General features: G+C 32.7%; 1 protein-coding gene across 2 annotated transcripts; it reads left to right on the forward strand.

Annotated features, from left to right (window-relative positions):
- The first annotated feature begins 9,585 nt into the window (after nucleotides 1-9,585).
- Nucleotides 9,586-19,065, forward strand: LOC120177919 (potassium channel AKT2/3). 2 transcript variants are annotated; one of them, XM_039183907.1, is made up of 11 exons: nucleotides 9,586-9,830; nucleotides 13,048-13,266; nucleotides 15,324-15,482; nucleotides 16,116-16,173; nucleotides 16,713-17,030; nucleotides 17,109-17,348; nucleotides 17,432-17,749; nucleotides 17,841-18,032; nucleotides 18,113-18,188; nucleotides 18,269-18,835; nucleotides 18,919-19,065. In XM_039183907.1, the coding sequence occupies exons 1-11, from the start codon at nucleotides 9,619-9,621 to the stop codon at nucleotides 19,029-19,031; spliced, it is 2,472 nt and encodes an 823-aa protein (XP_039039838.1). In that variant the 5' UTR covers nucleotides 9,586-9,618; the 3' UTR covers nucleotides 19,032-19,065. The 2 variants fall into 2 exon arrangements, with proteins under 2 accessions (XP_039039838.1, XP_039039839.1); XM_039183908.1 differs by having other exon boundaries at nucleotides 9,586-9,824; nucleotides 13,042-13,266.
- Nucleotides 19,066-20,167: the final 1,102 nt, after the last annotated feature.

Below are 20,167 nucleotides of genomic sequence, written 5' to 3' on the forward strand. Positions count from 1 at the left end.
CGATTCCCTTCGTCGTGAAGTTGAAATCGTGGGTGGCCCCTTCGTCGTGAAGTTGAGCCAGGAATTGGATATCCTTCGTCGTGAAGTTGAAATCCAACTTGAAAATGCGAACTGGATCGGTTCTGAATTATATCTCGAACTCGTCTGAAGTTGATTCTAAGATCTGTCGATCTTTCAATATGTCAAATTGGTTGAAGTGTAGCTTCTTGCTGCTGAGTTAAGCAACCAACATCAATCTTTAAAGGTGCTTTTGAATCGAGTATCCTTCATCTTGAAGTCGAAACTTGACTCTAAAAGCTGCAAAAATTATGTATGTGGGGAAAAAATGATGCTCTAAAATGTATGCATAAGATGCATATAACATGAATTGGTTATATTTTATCTCCTGAAAAAGGTCTGATAATTCGCATTAGGATGTTGAATCCCCAAAGATGCCTCAATATCCAAAAATGCCCCAATATTTGATGTTGAATCTTCAAAGATACCCCAAATGTTCCTCATTTCTTCTTCATCATTGATTCTAAGCATGAGCTTTATGTTTGAGAGTCACATGTCATTTACCAAGATTCACTCTAGAGAGACTGTCTTGTTTGAAAAAAAAAATGTTTTTCTTTCTCTTTTATTTTCAAAGTCATGAAAATATCAATTAAAAGAGTTTCAAAAAATGTTTAATCTCAAGTTTTAAAAATATTGCCCCTATCACGGTTTTACAATTGAGACGAATCATAAAACTAGAGTTCATCGGATATCAAAGAATTAATTACAATGTTAATCCTTCAATAAATTATAGCTATTTGACAACTGCCAAGATCCAAGCTATCTTTGGGAGATAGTCAAGTAAGGAAAGGATAAAAAGTCTCAGGTTATTGTGTTTGGTCAAAGGTTTGGCATTTGATGCTCAAAGGTTTGACATTTGATGCTCAAAGGTTTGACATTGGATGCTCAAAAGATTGATGGGGTAGCTTGCATGATCCTCTGCTGGAAGTGTTCCCTGACTCCCAACCTTTGTTGTCACACTCGGATTGTGCGATGCCTTATCAAGGAATTTACGTGATTGCCTCAGTTGCACAATTTTTATATTCGAGCCGCCTTTTCAGGTTTTCAACTCGAACCCTCCTTTGGTTTCAAGACGTTATTCAGGATTTACGTCTTGAACCCCCCTTTGTTATTTTTTTACCATGCATTAATTACATTGTTTTTTTTGCAAACAAAGATTAATCCTGATGGGCGGGATGAAATCTGAAGATAGTATCTTCTGTTTAGAAATCCATGTATGGTTAGAAGGGACTTTTAAGGCACGTAATGTAGGCCAAGGCTCATGGTTATGAAAGAAAAGGATAAATAGGCCCAAACAAGTGTTTTAGGGTGTTGAACCAAGGATCAATTCATTCTGATGCCTTCAATCCTGTCTTGCTCAATTTGGATCTGCTCATATGTGTTTCTCTGGATTTTCTCTAGATGTTCCATGATCTTCGAGTGAAGTGATTCAGAGATTCGGGAATGATTGTGCTTGATCAATCTTATAGTTTGAAGCTTGATGTGCCATTTGTCTTTAGGGAATCTTTGCATGTGCTTTTTGTCCCTTTTTCTTTTTTCTTTTTGTTCTTTTTTGCTTTTGTTTTTTGCTTCTTCTTTTTTTGCCTTTTTTATTCTGATTGAATCTTTGTACTTGGCATCTGGTTCACCTTTTGGTAACTCCTTTGGATTGATGTCTTCACTCATGTGAGCAGATTTCTTCCACATTGCCCCCCAGTGTGGAGGGTGATCCTTGGTTAGGGTTGAATCAGAAGAAAAATACTATAGGCTCAAAAGGGGACACAAGGGATATATATTTTCTCTTGTTGTGAAGGGATAAAGAAAGAAAGCCGTTCATCATTTCATACATGGAAGTCCTCACAGGAAAGGTATCCCCAGGGGGATAGATTTTCAGGATTAATTCTATTCATATGAAAACAGTGTAATTAACGTGTGATAGAATTATTTCGGATGAACTCTTCTTTTTCCCCAGATGTCTCAATGTTCAAGCTCCCCGCAAGATGCCCCAAGTTGTGTCTTTAGAATAAAGCTCATGTTCAGATGAACAACTCAACGCCTTGGGTTAAAATGTCAATTTTGAGTCTAAAAAGACAGTGGTGTGATCTTATTGACTCAAAGAAAGGTATGGGTGTATCAAAAAGATAAAGGCAATGTTCAAGAATTTCAAAGGGAGGTAATGTCAAAATTTGGTCTTTTTGGTAATGACCATGAGTTATTTTGGGCAAAGAATCAAGGTATTTTATTCTGGGGTTTGAGAGAGGATAAGAAATGTCTAATCTTGTCATATGTCAAAAAATCTATAATTCTTGAAGAATTAAAAGAATCCTTAATTCATTTAATATTCAAAGAACTAAAGATTAAAATTTGTTCAATTACTCCACCTTAGAAAGTAACATGAATTCAATCGTTTAAAAGATGTGTTCAAACAAAACAATCCTCTAAGTGCAAATGGTATATGTCATGCCCCCTTCGACAAGTGCCTTACAGATTTTAGAGGAATGTTTGGGGTTTCTTATGTGGTAACAGCTAACAGCTTCAACATCGTAGCCCTTAGGATATGGAGATTCTTTAGATCATCATGGCAGGCTTTGTCCTACAATCAGCTGATCAGGCTCCCATTGTATTATTTTCAGTTTTTTTTTCTTTAAGATTACAATCTTGTTTCCATGTGGTTAAATCCACTTCATCGAATCTTCTAGGAAGAAATTTCATGAAAATGCTTTAAAATGTAGATGAAGATGCAAAAATGCATGAAATGTTCGAGGCATTGATCTAAGAAATGTGCCTGTTATTATGAATAATCCTTATTGGGGACAAAAATGTTTTATCTTTTAAGAGACAAAAATATCCTGACAGCTTCTGACATGTTGACTAGTCTTCTGCTTTCATCTTTCACCAGTTGAATAACCTGTCGAACCGCTCCGGCCTCTCTGGATGAACCGTGAAAATGTTGAGTTGTTTTTCGTACTGGTCCAAGAAGTCTCGAATGATCGCATCTCGAGCATTTACTTTTGTTGAGCCTGTTCCTAACGAATTCGTCATTGGAGCCCTTAATTGATAGGAACTATGTGAAGTTCATTAATCTGTTTCTTGAATTCGCCAGCAATGGTCTCCAATTTCAGCTATTATTTTGCCATTGTCGTGTTCAAAGGGACTTCCAAGATACATAACCTTCATCTTGCCCCTGTAACCTCTGCCAGTCAGTTCTTCAAAGATAAGCTTTCATTGTGCTTGATGTAGACCTGGTTCATTCTGAGTCCTTTATAATGCAGCAGAGTGATATACTCTTCAATTGTGGGCACCACGTCTTCTGGATTGAATGTGACACATAGTCGCCTTGTAGACTATCCTCTGTATTTTCATCTCTTATATTACAACACCTTTGTCCATGGATTCATATTATTCGAGTTTTAACAAACACGTTTTAGTGGATCAATGACCTCTTTTGAATGATACAAGTGATGAAAATAAAATAAAATAAAATAAAGATGAAAAGAGTTAGTGAGGTGAAAAATAATAAAAAATGATCATAAAAATGAAAGTCCTACCCCACATGATATCTACCTCACATGCTTATTATTCCTACCCGAACATGATCTCTATCCCGCAAGTTGATTTTGAACAAGTTCTAACCGCATAAATTTCTAGTTCGCATGTTTTGAACATAAAGTAAACTAGGAAATAATTCCGGCATCCTAGGGTTTGGAATGAGGTTTTGGGGTAGGCTCTAATTCTTCAAAGTCTCTCGGGTTAGGTTCTAAAAAATGTACCCGAGTTATCCTTGCCGGTGCCCCATTGGGCTTGCCAGACCCATAGTCCTAAACCCATCACAGGCTTGTGTGGACTAAGTTAAACTCGAGAGGACACATTCCCTTATGCCCGTACGGTGAATAAATTCACACGAAGACATAAGGTATATGAATCCCGAAGGCTACTTGCTAGGCCCGCACGGTGAATAAATTCACACGAAGGCGTCGCTTTCACCCCCACTTAAATAGGGTTCGGAGCTCGGGTATAGAGCCTTAGATGAAAAAAGACTTTAAGTGTTGAAATCATTGAGAAAACGGTTAGTACAACTATTTACTCGAAAAAATATAATCAAAAGTAAGCAATAAGGATCGAAATGTTACCTTAAAATTTAAACTTACCCTTTTCGTTAAAAAGACAACTGAAAATTACCTTAGCCTGACTCACTTGAAAGTCCCCAGCGGAGTCGCCAAGCTGTCGTAACCGTCTTTCGGTTGGGCCCCGGAATTGGGCTTCGACTTGAAAAATGTGATTGGAGTCGCCACCGATTATTTATTTAAAAAAATAAATAGGTTAATCGGATACCTCATATCTTACCTGATCTGCGTTTTACCAAAGATATGTCGGATTCGGGAGTCGATTACAGTCAAGGAAGGATTAGCACCCTTGAACCGCCCTTTCGGTACTACGTAATTTGCCGGTTGTCTTAAATTAAGAAAATTGTAATTTAAAATTAAAAGGTAAAAATACGATCACAATTACTTACCTTAGATAGTTTTAAAGGTGTGGCCTTAAAAAGGTCAAAAAACCATGTTAGATAAAAAGGTAATAGATAAAAAGGTAAGAAATAAATTAATTAATTAAATTAAAATAAAGAGAAAACAAATTAAATAAAAGATAAGTTAAAGAAAACAAAGATAAAATAGTAAGTAAAATAAATATAAAAAATAAAGAAAAAGAAGAAAAAGAAAAAAATATAGAAATAAAACAAATAAAATAAAATAATAATAAAAAAGTAAAAATAATATATATATAAAATAAAAAAATAAAAAAAGTAAATATATATATATATATATATAAATTAATAAAACTGATAATAAAAAATAATATATTTATATATATAATCTAAAAAAATAAAAATATATACTAAAATAAAAAAGAGAAAATACATAAAATGTAAAAAAAATATTACATGAAAAAAAAGAAAAGAAAAATAACAAAACAATTAAATAAAATGAGTAACAAGGGAAATGTGCTTATAAATAAAATTAAATAAATAAAATAATAATAATTAAAACGTAAATATAAGAGACCAAATCAAAAGTAAAAAAAATACTACCTTTTATTTATTTTTCGAATCGTTTACAATAGTTTTGCCTTTGTATCTTCTCGTGCTTTCCTCTATGTTTTGTGTGTAAATCGTGTGTCAATCGTGAGTTACAATGGCTATTTATAGTGTTTGTGGATCATATCTTTAGGAATTTAAATAATAGTAGAACTCTATCCTATTTTTAGGAGTTTGAATCATAGCAAAATTTTATTCTATTTTTAGGAGTTTGAATCCTAAAATTCTATCATATTTTTAGGAGTTTGAATCCTAGTAGGACGAAAAATGTGTGTTGACAGAGGTTATTTTCTTTTTTTTAAAAGATGACGTGTTCAATATTCAAGACCTTAAAAAATATATTAAACTTTTTCAACCCGTAGAGTTAATGCCACATTAACTTAAAGATAAAAACGAAATGATATTGATAGTTTAAGGGTTAATATAAAATATTTTAAAACTTAAGAACTAATTTAAAATAAAGATCATAATTTAAAAACATAGTACAATTATTTTTTATTATCGATAAAATCATAATTAAATTGAAAAACTATTATGTTGACATTATAAATCAAAGTTAAAATAAAAAAAGAAATGTTATTTATTGACGTTATAAATAGAGTTATATTTACTTACATAATGTAAAATTCTTTAAGGTGACGTTTGGTTCGTAGTAATTCATTGGAATTAGGGAGAATTAGAATCCAATTACATCACTTTCCCATGTTTGGTTCAAGTTTTCAAAGGGAATTGAAATCCCTCATGACTTTAACTTTCCATCAAATGAGGGAAAGTGAATTTCATACATTCTATGATGGAATTCAATTCCATTGTTGGAGGGAATTGAAATTTGACCATACTACCCTCATCAATCTTTTGGTAACTTATTTATATATTGAATAAAAATATTTTTTTATTATTTCGGGTCGGGTCGAGTTTCTAATTCATATATTCGGGTCGGGTCGGGTGAAACTTTATTTTGGTCGGGTCGGGTCAGTTTTTTTAAGTGTGATATTCGGGTCGGATCAGGTTCGGGTTTAGGGTGAAAAATACCCGACCCGAAAATATATATAATTTACCTTATATATTTAGGAATAATTACAATAATACCCCTCTATATATAATTTTTTTCAATTAAGTCACTGTTTTTATTGAATAAAAATAATTATTTTATTATTTTGGGTCGGGTCGGGTTTCTAATTCATATATTAGGGTCGGGTGAAACTTTATTTTGGTCGGGTCGAGTCTCGGATGGAGGTTCTCTTGTTCTCGGGTCGGGTTGGGTGGACAAAAAACTCAACCTGACACATGACCATCCCTAATTAGGATAATTTTAACTTATGATGTTTATTAGCATGATTTTTATAAATTATTAAAATGAATAATCAATCAATAAAATTAAAATTTAATATTTTTTAAATTTTTTTAATATATTGCTATATGTAATTTATAAAACAAACTAAAATTAAGCAAAAAAACAAGAAGAGCAATCTTGTCATTTTACATTACTGAAATCAAATTCATTTGACATGTATGCGAACCAAAAAGAATATGAAATTTGATTCTAATTCAATTTTCTTGTCGACCAAACAGAATATGAAATTGGATTCCAATTCCTGACAGATTCTAATTCATTCACAGATTTCAATTCCTTCAGAAATATTCCAGTGAACCAAACGCCACCTAAGTTTTACATAAATTTAAGATCGTTAAAAAAATAAAAATAAACTATAAATCATTTATAGTATTTATCGTAATTATTATTATCGCCCAATACCTTACGAGTTACGACATCTGGTTTTATTAATGTGCGAGGGAGCCAAAGATTTATACAGATAAGTGTCATAATAATATTATGACAATGAAGTTAATGAATTGTATGGCTGGCTATAGGCTGATTATCATTTCTTGCCGACTAAACTTGATTTGGCATTGTATAGTCGAGCTTAACGAATTTTGATATGATCCAACTCGATCGAGTCAGATTTTAAAAAAATTAAATTCAGGTCTCGTTAGGTTGGATATTTTTAAGGTTATGTTCGAGTTCGTTTGGGTCCGGGCTTAGGATGAAAAATACTCGAATCGACCCGAAAAAATTTATAATTTTATCTTATATATTTAGAGATAATTACAATAATACCCCTCTATGTATTATTTTCTTTCAATTAAATTCCTATTTTTATTAATAAAAATAATATTTTTAATAAATATATTATTTCAGATCGATTCGAGTTAAGATTTTATCTCAAAGATTAGGTCGACCCATGCCCATCCCTAAATGTACATCGTTCCACTTATCAATTGCGACAATTCCCTCCTTTCCCTATTAAGATGACCCCTTTTTTATTTGGTTGTGATCTTCTAAAAAGATAGATTTCTCTTACGTATAAATTCTCTAGCAGAGATAAAAGTAAATATAAAAGGTCTATTTCTTAGGGACTATAACCCCTTTAAATCAGTTATTGTATGTACTTGTAACTCTGTCCCTCATCAAGTTATAAATACAACTTTAATGATATCTACACTTTTATTTTCACGACACTTCTAATACTTTATGACTTTATAACATAATTGGTCTCTTAATTTATGTCATATTTTATGATAACATTATACATTAAAAATATGTGCCCATAATTATGGATTTTAATCTAACAACAAATAGATATATACATTACTTTTATTAGGTGAAATATATATATTTAATTGAAAAATATATAGATAAGGATATTATCCCTAAATATATAAAGATCAATTATATTATTATTCTCGGATTAGATATTTTTCACCCTAAATTCGAGTTCGACCCAACTTGATCTTATCTTTTAAAAACTCAACTCAAAAAAAATTGCTGACCCTTATTCCCATATATAATGGGGTAAGGGGAGGTACGATAGTAGGCTGCCCTCAACGTCAGGTTGAGAGCAGCTTCCGTAGGAGACCTCCGAATTATGAAATACCCTCCGTGGGACTCGTCCCACGACCCCAAGGATAAAAGCCTTGTGCTCTACCAACTGAGCTGGATGATCATTTCATTAAAAACTCAACTCAACATAAATCTAAATTTTTGACAAAAGAATTAATTCTATAAAACCATATTAAATTAAAACTTGTTCGAATCAAATACATATCTCTTTTAGAAATAGTTTCCCTTGAGTTACTTATTTTAATTAGCCAAACATAAATCATATCGACAATGTGATTGATTTTAGACATTAGGATAATTATTTTTCTTCCAATTCCACTAACTTATATTTTTACATAAGACTAGTCATTATGGGTGAAACTGTAAATATTAAGTTAAGGTGATTACAAAATAGTATATGTTTTAAATACTCTAAATCATTTGACCATAAACCTTTAATCATCATGTTGTCATCGTTGATGTTCGAACCTGTAACCACTAAGAACAACGATTCCTTTAATCAATGACATAAATTGATTTATGTCTCGAAAGAAAATATCAATGATTATGCCAAAATAATAGGACCATTTGTTTAACATTATGTACATGAGATTCGAAAGGAGACAATGACATTATTATGGTCCTCGTGTACACGTAAATGTTGTCAACCCCATTAGTTGAATTCAATTCAATTCCCCTCTTTGTTATCTTACCTCAATTACATCAATCAATATTGGGCAGGTGCAAGATAGACCAGGGACGGGTAGGGGCAGTCATTCTCTTTAAAAAAATTAAAATTATTTTAGATTTTAAATTTTTTTTCTATGTATTTTATATTAAAAATTTATTTTCTTCTTTCCTAAAATTTTATATATTCAAATCTGTGCATTTCCTAAGTTTAATTTCGACCCCTAATATAAAATCACATTTCGTTCCCTGTACCGATGGTTTCCATTTGCTAAAGGTCATTATTCTCTCCCACGGTCACTTCTCCATCCTCCTGTTTTCTTCTCTTCTTCTTTTTTATTTGGGTTAATTCTACAAAATGTCCCCAAATTATCATTTAAACTGTAAATTAGTCCCTAAACTCCAAATTAAGTTTCAACCAGGTCGTTTTGTAGGTTCGTTGTAGAATACGACAACACCAAACGAAACAATATAGTCTAGAACTCAACACTCAATAACACTAACTTCCCTTTACAAAATGTTAATAATTGTATCTAATATTAGACTTTTGTTTATATTTTAGTCACTGACCATAAAATACTTAATTAACAGTTATAATGGTGTGTCTTGTTTTTAATTGGGATAATAATTGTTATACCATCCTACTAGTTGTTGAAAAACCCAAGCATATGGTTGATCTCGTGAAACAAAACGTAACATTGGATATGATTTAATAGAAAAATAATTGAGTGATCAAAACATAAATACGAAAACAAGTGTTTCATATAGGTAGTTGGTCCTTTCTTTTCAAAATATCGTATCTATCTAGGTCGTTCATACGGTTTGATAGGAGAGGACCACCGAATACTATACCATGCCCATAACATTAACAATATCATCATCATCTTCTTCTTCATCTCGCCCTTTAAAACCCCACCCAAAGATGGAAATGGAAGAAGCAATGAACTTAGCTTCCACCATGAAGAAAGTAGAGCTGCTAAAAGAAGAGGAAGCTGATGATATCTGTGAAGAATCGTCTCTTAGTTTGAGCAGCTTGTCGAAGCTCATAATCCCTCCTTTGGGCGTTTCGAGCTATACCAAGAATCAGATCAACTCCAAAGGATGGATCATCTCTCCCATGGACTCCAGATACAGGTACGCTTCACGAAGATGAACATTTTCTGGAAAAAACTTGATTTTGTTCTACTTCTGTTTGCACAACCATGCACATTTTCATGTTTTGGTGTTATTATTAATCATATGAATCTCGATTATGCCTATAGTGGTGTTTTCGAATCTCGATTCGAACTTGAAATTTTACTTAAAATAAGTTAACTTTATTCCTATTTTTTCTTAGTTGAACTTGGTATGGTTTTCAGAACCGGACCGGTTAGCGAACCGGTCATGCTATCGGTTCACTGGTTCAACAGGTCGAACCGATCCGACCGGTCGGAAGAACCGGACGACGTCATAATTATTTAAAAAATTAAATAAAAATACCAAAAATATTTAATAAAAAATAATTTTTTATATCACAAGTCATATTCAAAGCAAGTCATAACATATATAAGTTAAAAACCATAAAATCAAGTGAAACAAAATGATTCAAATTAACTACAACATAATATTTAAGGTAAAACATATTAAATAATAAATATAATTATATAACTATAATTAAAAAATAAATTTGGGGTTAAAAAAATCATAAAAAAATGATATTGTTTGGTTTAATTTTTTTTTTAAAAACAATCCCACATGTCTAAGAAACATAGAAGAGCATCCCAAAAGTCTAAAGAGTAAAAATATGAGAACAAAATAATCTCACATTGCTAAGAAACATAGAAGCGCATCACAACTAACTTCTATAAATAATATAGGTAATTTGACATTCAAAATCATGGAGTCTTTTGGTGAGCATTGAGTGAACTATTCTTTCACTTCAATCAAGCTCGAATTTTAGGCTTCAATCGAGCTTCTAATTTTTTTTGAGTTCAAGTTTCAATATTATATTTCGAGTTTGAGTTGAACTTGATAATTTTTAGCTTGTGAGTTTGAGTTGAGTTGAGCTTACTTTTAAAGTTTTCAAGTTCGAGTCGAGCTCAGCAATACTCGAGTTCAACTTGGCTTGTTTAACAAACGACGTTGTTTGGTTTAATTTTTTTTTAAAAACAAAAATCTCGATTTTTCCCAGTTTTTTCCGGTTTTCAGCTAGTCCGGTTCGAACGGTTCAGTGGTTCTGGCCGGTTTACTAATAGCGGTTCAACCGATTTAGATTGAACCAGACTAAACAACGATTCTCGATTGAACCGGTTGAATCGACCGATCTAATCCGATTTTCAAAACAGATGAACTTGGTTGAAGAGAAGCATCTACCTGTTCATTACTTAAATAACTTTTGGTAATATTCCACCAACCCATGTCAATTATTCTCACTTTTTCATGTACACAAATATACTTTTTTGGGAAATTTATGTAAAAAAAAGGGGGAAAAAGACTAAAGTGATAAATTTAAATAATTAAATATAAAAATTATCAAAATGTGACATGTGACATTTAACATGAATTTTTATCGGCAGATAACGCCCGATACCTAATATGATAACGAAAAAACGATAGACGTCGGGATGAGTCAAAAAATAATTTTGACACCTATTCGAGAAAAAGAATATAGTTTTGGTATTAAGCCTTGATTAATCTAGATTAATGCAAAGACTTATTATGAGAGCGATATTTCTAACCTAATTTTCTCTATTCATACTAGGAAGATTTGAACTCTTAACATAAAAGATATAGCATCTCAATTGTTGTACCAATTAATGTTTCATAATAAAATAATTCGGGGTAAACTACATATTTAATAAATAAACTATCAGTTTTAGTACTTTAACTTTTATTTTTTTCAAAACCATACATAACGTCCAGTTTTTATTTCATTTTAGTCCCACAACCGTTAAAAACTTAACGTGTTTAGTACTTAAACTATCTATTTTGACCCATTTTAGTATCTAAACTTTCAATTTTTTCCTCAAAGTTTAACATTAAATTCTGAACATATGTACTAAAATGAAACAAAACTAAATTTTAGTTATGATTTTAAAAAAATAAAAGTTTAGGTATCAAAACAGATCAAAACCGATAGTTTAATTACTAAACGTATAATTTACTCAATAATTTTTTAGTATTGTACACCATGATAATTAGAATTACCATTTCATTTTTGTCGAGTATTACTATTTGCAGCGTGTTTGTTGTCCTTAGGTAAATTCTTGAGTTTGAATTTTGTGAACATAGACAAATCTTTATTAGTAAGACATTAGTCTCTCGGCTAATGGTAAAACAATTATTTTATTATCTTAAAAACTAGTTAATTCAACTTAGTCCCTATTAACTCTTTAACTAATGGAAAACTTTTACTTTTGGTCCCTATAAAAAATTATTAATTCAATTTAAGATATTTAACATTAACCCTAAAATTTTAATTTTTATCTGTCTCACCTAAATTAGAATTCTGGACATAATCTATGTATATAGGTGGAAAAACGACGTTAAAAGAGTTGAGATTTCGTTTAAAGATTCAACTCGGCTCGAATTAATAATATGAATATGATATGACTGTCGAGTAGGGTTGTTCATTCGGTTAAAACCGAACCGAATTAACCATAATCGAATTAACCGAATTTTTTTTTTCTTTAACCGAACCAAACTTTTTTCCGAAAATATTAACCGAACCGAATAAATTTCGGTTAATTTTTGAATTAACCGAAAATTTTTAAAATTTTCTAATTTATATAAAATTTAAATGTTTTTTAATTCAAAAAAAGTTTATAATTAATTTAAATAATATATAATTATAAAATAAAAATTTCAGATAAATTTTTTAATTAATTAATATTGATTTAGGTTTAAAAGTTATTGGATCTTAAATTATTAATTGGGTTTTAAATGGTTTGGACTGAGCTTATATGTTATATATAATATATTTAATATATTTTAATTTAAAAAACAATTTACAATTAATTTAAATAATATATAATTATAAAATAAAAATTTTATATACATTTTTTAATTAATTAATATTGATTTAGGTTTAAAAGTTATTGGATCTTATAATATTAATTAAGTTTTAAATGGTTTGGGCTAGGTCCATATATTATATATAATATATTTAATATTTAAAATTTAATTTCGGTTAATTCGGTTAATTAACCGATTTAGAATCGAATTAACCATTATCCGAATTCTAAAAATTTTCTTAATCGTTAATCGACCGAACTAATTTGATAATCGAACTGAATTAACCGTCGAGTATCGGAGAATTTCGAGAAACTAACGAGTGATGTGTATGAGCGTGTGTACGTACGCATGTATACAGGTGCTGGGAAACATTTATGGTGATGTTGGTATTTTACTCGGCATGGGTATACCCATTCGAAGTGGCGTTCTTCAGTTCATCAACGCCTAGAGATCTGTACATTGCCGACAACATCGTGGACCTGTTCTTCGCCGTCGACATCGTCTTGACCTTCTTCGTTGCTTACATTGATTCCAGAACCCAGCTGCTTGTTCGAGACTCCTCTAAGATTGCCATCAGGTATTTAGTTCCCGACTAGAAGATATTGTTTTATTAAATTCCGACTATTAAAAGTTACAAAATAATTTGACTATTAAAAGCTACAATATGATCACCCGATTATTCATTATGTTGTAAAATCGTCATTTTCTGTTAAAAAATTGACGACAATCTGAGTTGTACATTAATCGTATATTGTTATATGATAAAATTTAATCTCATAATCTCAAACGATTATTATAACTCAGTTAGTATATTAACGTCAAACTCAGACGACCGTTAATTTTTTAAAGAGAAAGGACGAGTTTGGAACATAATAAATAATCGAGTGATCATTTGTAACTTTTAATAGTCAATTGACTCAATAAAATAACTCTATAGTTCATTTTATAACTTTTAATAATTAAAAGACTCAATAAAATAATATTTTATAATCAAAGAATCGTTTATATATTTTACCTATTAATTTAATATCAATCAAAGACTTTGCCCACCCAAATTCTGTCTCATCTCAACGTTTCATTTTAGTTGGACACTTTAAATTTTAATATAATATTAATTGATCGAAAAAATGATTAATATATTATTAATATTATAAAATTTAATTAAAATGTTTAGAAATAAATTTTATTTTAACATATTAATATATTGAATAATGATCTTCCAAATAAATATATTAAGAAAAAACATTTTGAATATATATTCAATGAGCTTTCTGGTTCATTGTAAATGATGTTATAATGAAAGATAAATGGTTGGTTTCAGACAAGGTAGGGTCCCTAATTAAGAACAAATGTGTGTATATATATAAGGTAAATTACAAACTTTTAACTAAACTTTACGCTCTCTATTAATTTGGTCACTGAACTTTAAAATTTTCTAATTTCTTCATTAAATTTAATATAATAGAATTTTTTGTCGTTGATTTTTTTTTGGATAATTCAAATTTTATTACCCAAGAAAAGAACCTGCTACAAAAAACATCAGTGTTTTGATACAAAGATCAGCCTACTTACAAAAAGAATCGGATCATAATATATCCCAATGCTCACGTAGAGTAATATTAACACTATCATTCCTATTTAAATTTCAATCCCTTAATTGCAATCTAACTATATCCTTTATGGCATGAAAAAGATCTTGAGAATTCCTGGATCGACCTTGAAACAGTCGTTTGTTTCGTTCATCCCAAAGAATATAGATAAGAGCAATAAGTGTGAGTTTCATGATCGAAGTTAGTAAAGATTTTCCTTTCCAAGTAGAGCTTGCCCACACAATAAGAGCATCCCAAGAGTGAATTTTAAATTGCAGTCCAGAGTGGGAAAAAACAACATTCCATAACTGATCAACCATAGGGCATTGGAGGAACAAATGCTCCCTTGTTTAACTAGGATCATCGCATAATAGACATTGACAGTCATTAATAAGCCCCATTTGGTAAAGTCAATCTTTAATTTCTCTCTCTCTCACACATTTTGGTTACTCCATCGTTAAATAGTTAACAACATTAAAAATGATTATGTTTTTAAAAAAATAAAATTTTCACCAAAACAAAGTCATTTGCATCTATCTAACTGCTCATTTTAACGCGTTAACTATTTAACGGTCGAGTGATCAAGAAACCCAATGTATTAAGTTCAGTGAAGAAATTGAAAAGATTTAAAGTGTAGTGAGTGAAATAGAAGAGAAAATAAAATTCAGTTACCAAATTTGTAATTTATCCATATATATATATATAGTGATTCTGAGTTGTAATATTCAAGGACAAAAACGTTAGTAAAATCTCTAGGTTTGATTCGGGATAGGAGAGTGGACCAGCTGCTATAATTATTCTACTCTATCTTACAACTATATATTTTATTTAAATAATAATTAATTTAATTATAAATATATATATTTAAATATTTAAAAAATGGTATCTGATTTTCTATCTTCTTAAAAAAATTCAAATTAATATCAAAATTTATTTTTAAAAAAATTGATACACAATATTAATGGTGGTGGAATATGTTGAGAATAAAGGGAATTGAATTGAGAGGGATAAGGGATTATTCTATTCGATGTGGTAATATGGATAGGTACCTGTCAACGTGGTTCCTGATGGACGTGGCATCGACACTCCCATTCGAAGCACTGGGCTATTTGTTCTCTGGCAAAACCAATGTTGGAATCTGTTATTCACTCCTGGGATTGCTCAGATTTTGGCGTCTCCGGCGTGTCAAACAGCTTTTCACCAGGTTTACCCTCAACTTTTCTCTCTTTTTGGTTTTCGTCTGTCCGAGTTTTAATTGAATTATCCGATCGAATTAAATTCGAATATATTTAAAGGTAAAATACAAAAATGGCTCATCGATTATAGATTATTATTTTATTAAGTCATCTGACTATTAAAAGTTACAAAATGATCCCCTGACTGTAGGACGTTGCTTATTTTTTAAGTTCCTCAACTTTTAAAAGTTATAAAATGGTCACTTGACTATTCATTGGGTTCCAAATTCATCATTTTCCGTTAAAAAATTTGATGGTAGTTTGAGTTGGACGTTAACTTGTTGACTGTAATATTATAGTCGTTTGAGATTCTGAGTTTATATCTCAGTCAGTAGATTAACGTCTAACTTAAACCATCATCATTTTTTAAAGGAAAATGATGAGTTCGGAACACAATGAATAGTCGACTGACCATTTTGTATATGTTAATAGTCAAGGGACTTAAAAAAGCAACGTCTTATAGTCGAAGACTATTTTGTACTTTTATTAGTTAGAGGACTCAATAAAACATCACTCTATAGTCGGAGGACTATTTGTGTACTTTATCCTATATTTAAATGTAATTACTTTCCCTTTAATCTTACTATTTTTTTTCTTTCTAGGTTGGAGAAGGATATTAGATTCAGCTATTTCTGGATCCGTTGTGCTAGATTAATAGCTGTGAGTGAAGTTTGCGTGTAGATTCTTTCATGGAAGTTTAAATGGATTAATTCACCATACATCCTCAAACTATATCTAAATTTTTATTTAGTCCTCAAACTTCAAACTATATAATGTGGTCCTTGAATTATTTGTGTTGTATCAATCAATTAGTTCTTATATCAGTCTATAACTTTTGGGTTAAATACTCATCCGAGTCTAACGTTGAGCATTTTTAAAATAGGTGGACCAAATTATAAATACATGTAAACTTATTGCATTAACAGTTTGAATCCTTGTGTTTAAGAAAATAATAATCCTCGATTTTTTTTTGAAAAGTGCACCTGTAAATTTGATTACCACTTGTGTAGGCACACGTGTTTATAATTTAATTCTCGTGTTTTAATATTTAATGGTTAGACTGACGGAGTGACTTGATTGATAAAAACTGATATTTTGAGGACTTAATCAGAATATTTTCAAGTTCAGAGATCAATTTAGAATCTAGGCAAGTGAGAAGATTTAAGTTGATTACATTCGTTTTGGATACACTACTCCAGGTGACATTATTTCTGGTTCATTATGCTGGATGCCTTTACTACCTGCTAGCTGACCGGTACCCACACCGGGGGAAAACATGGTTAGGGTCGGTGAACCCGAATTTCCGGGAAACGAGCCTTTCGATCCGATATATCTTGGCTTTATATTGGTCCATCACCACCATGACCACTGTTGGTTATGGTGACCTCCATGCAGTCAACACTGTGGAAATGATCTTCATAATCTTCTACATGCTCTTCAACGTCGGCTTGACCGCTTATATAATCGGTAACATGACCAACTTAGTCGTCGAAGGAACTCGTCGGACCATGGAATTCGTAAGTACTCACCAGTGTTTGAACAATTCACATTGTATCAGTACCACATTCACTTGAATTGCCCTGTTGATGATGCAGAGGAATAGTATCGAAGCGGCTTCGAATTTCGTGTCGAGAAACCGGCTGCCCCCAAGGTTGAAAGAGCAGATACTGGCTTACATGTGTTTGAGGTTCAAGGCTGAGAGCTTGAACCAGCAACAACTCATCGAACAGTTGCCGAAATCGATCTATACAGGAATTTGCCAGCATCTGTTCTTGCCAACAGTGGAGAAAGTGTACCTTTTCAACGGCATATCAAGGGAAATTCTGCTGCGTATGGTGTGCATACTATGCTTGGTAATGGATATTATTTGCTTATAGCATACGGAAGTTAATGTCGGCGTGTTCGATATAATGTTCAGGTCGCGAAGATGAAAGCCGAATACATTCCGCCGAGAGAGGATGTGATAATGCAGAATGAAGCACCAGATGATGTTTACATCATTGTGTCTGGAGAAGTAGAAATCATTGACTATGAGATGGAGAAAGAGAGAGTCGTTGGAATGCTGCATTCCGGGGATATGTTCGGAGAAATCGGTGCGCTTTGTTGCAGACCTCAAAGGTTTACGTTCCGAACTAGGACGCTTTCTCAACTACTGAAGCTCGGAACAACCGATCTGATTGAATCGATGCAGATCAAACAAGAAGATAATGTTGCTGTCCTTAAAAACTTCCTTCAGGTATGTCAAAAGTGTAATGTATCCGCTTTCGGAGTGCTCGTTCAAAAAATCTAGCAACGGAATAAAAGATTGAACCTGTGATGTATTGCAGCATAACAAAAGGCTAGAGGATCTTAAAATCGGAGGCTTAGTAGTGGAGGGTGGAGACGAAGACGGTGATCCAAAAGACATCGGTATTAATTTGCTGAACGTGGCCGATATCGGCAATGCTGCTTTCCTCGATGAGCTTCTCAAAGCAAGGTTGGACCCTGACATTGGAGATTCTAAAGGAAGAACACCCTTGGTAAGCTTCTTTCTTGTTCACCTTTCCGGTCAACATGTTTCGAAGAAAGTTCATGCATTAGTCTTTGTGTGATTCCTCAGCACATAGCAGCGTCAAGAGGGCATGAAGATTGTGTGCTGGTACTCCTCAAGCATGCTTGCAATGTACATTTACGAGGTAAGAAACGATGTTAACACCGTTGATCCGAGAATCAATAGAGTTCTTACGTCGCATCTCGTTATCTGTATATGTGACAGATATAGATGGCAACACCGCACTATGGGACGCGATATCCACGAAGCACCGTTCTATATTTAGGATCCTGTATCATTGTGCTGCGATTTCCGACCCCTTCACTGCCGGTGACCTCTTATGCATGGCTGCGAAAAGAAATGATCAAGCAGCGATGCAAGAACTACTGAAACACGGATTGGACGTGGATGCAAAGGATCACCATGGACTAACGGCATTACAAATCGCCATGAAAGAGAAACATGAAGACATGGTTAACCTACTTGTGATGAATGGCGCAGATGTCATCAATGCAAACACATACGAATTTTCTTCGGAATCGTTGAATGAAATGCTGCTAAAGAGAGAGATCGGACACCGGATTACGGTAACCGAGACAACTTCCAGTGAAGTACTACTGGAGAAACTCGAAGGGGAGCCTATAGGGAAACTAGAGAAAAACAGACTACTAGAACGTCCAAGGGTGGGCATTTATAAAGGTCACTCACTGATGAGGAAAGAAACATGTTGTATGGAGCCTGGGAAGCTAATAAGTTTGCCAGATTCATTTGAAGAGCTCAAGGACATTGCAGGTTTGAAAACTAGAGCTCAAATGAAACTTGTCATCTACGATACCGCTTACTTGTAAAGCAATTAACTTGACTCATTTCTTCAGGCGAAAAATTCGGGATCAACATGAAAAGTGCGGTTATTACGGATGAAGCCGGGGCTGAAATCGATTGCATTGAAGTGATTAGAGATAATGATAAGCTCTTCATTGTTGAATAACCAATGGTCCACCATATGTTATAAGAGTTGCTTGAAAAGACCTTTGATCATTATACGTGTTCATCCACAAAACTGGAATCCAAAACCTAAACCTTTTGTTTAAAAAAGGACCAGTTCTTCACAACTTGACCAAACGTGATAATGATCTTTAATTCAATCCAAAGATTAATTGGAAAAAAAAAATCAGCACCTTCATTATCAAAACTGTGGCAATGTTTCGACGCATCGTTATAGGGGGAAAAAATGATGGTGTAAGCTGGTTACAGGAAAAATAACCTTCCCCCACAGTTCCTCCTCTGCAGAGTAATTGGAATTTTAATCGCTCGGTATGAAGGCACCTTAACAATTCATTAAAATGTCAAAGCCCGGCATCGCAAGTTGAGGCTTTTGCGATCGGAGCTCCAAAAGATCCTTATTTTTGAGGAGGCTCTTCACGGAGGTCTTCTGCAGCTTATGGTCATACTGCATCGTGCTAGCGATATGTGCAGCTCTGAGGAGAAAGTTCGTGATTGTATCAAAATCAGACTCTAGGCAACCTGTCGATGTCATGGCGGGAGTACCTGCAGAAATAAACATGCCAAATCATGATAATATGAACCTAAACATCTCCTATAAAAGGTAAAGAGACTTACAAGCTTTAATTGAATGAGAACTACACTCACCAATCCTTACTCCACCAGGAGTACTAACACCATTCTCGCCAAAAATAGCAATTTTGTTCAGAGTAACATGGCACATCTCGCACACCTTCTCGTAAACTTTACCTACAAAAGGAAAACGAGAAGATTAGACATGCTCGGACATGGAAGAGAGTAGGGATATGTAAACAAATTTCCAGCAAGCAACAGAGAATTCCAGCACGACATGCTGCCAACTGATAAAACTACAGGAACAAATGAAAATGTGCAAGTTACATGCGTGTAACAGAGGCAGAAGCAGAAAGTAGAACTGATTTTGAAATTTGAATTCCTTTTATAACTTGAACACTTTCGGTATTTGGCAATCGTACTCCAATCACAAGACGTAACGAAATTGTAACAAGGTTCTACATGCACACATACATATATGCAAGACTTAGGGAGAGGCAATAAAATACATTCCGGACTAAAGTTGAGTATTAACTTTTTACTTTGGGT

This window comes from Hibiscus syriacus, unplaced genomic scaffold (genome assembly GCF_006381635.1).
Source record: "Hibiscus syriacus cultivar Baekdansim isolate YM2019G1 unplaced genomic scaffold, ASM638163v2 tig00112343_pilon, whole genome shotgun sequence".
Classification (NCBI taxonomy): Eukaryota; Viridiplantae; Streptophyta; class Magnoliopsida; order Malvales; family Malvaceae; genus Hibiscus; species Hibiscus syriacus.

Coding starts and splice junctions, on each gene's coding strand:
- LOC120177919 (XM_039183907.1), top strand. CDS start 9,619: ATGGAAATGGAAGAAGCAATGAACTTAGCTTCCACCATGAAGAAAGTA. Junction 13,267..15,323: donor TCCTCTAAGATTGCCATCAG/GTATTTAGTTCC, acceptor TAATATGGATAG/GTACCTGTCAACGTGGTTCC. Junction 17,031..17,108: donor CTCGTCGGACCATGGAATTC/GTAAGTACTCAC, acceptor TTGATGATGCAG/AGGAATAGTATCGAAGCGGC.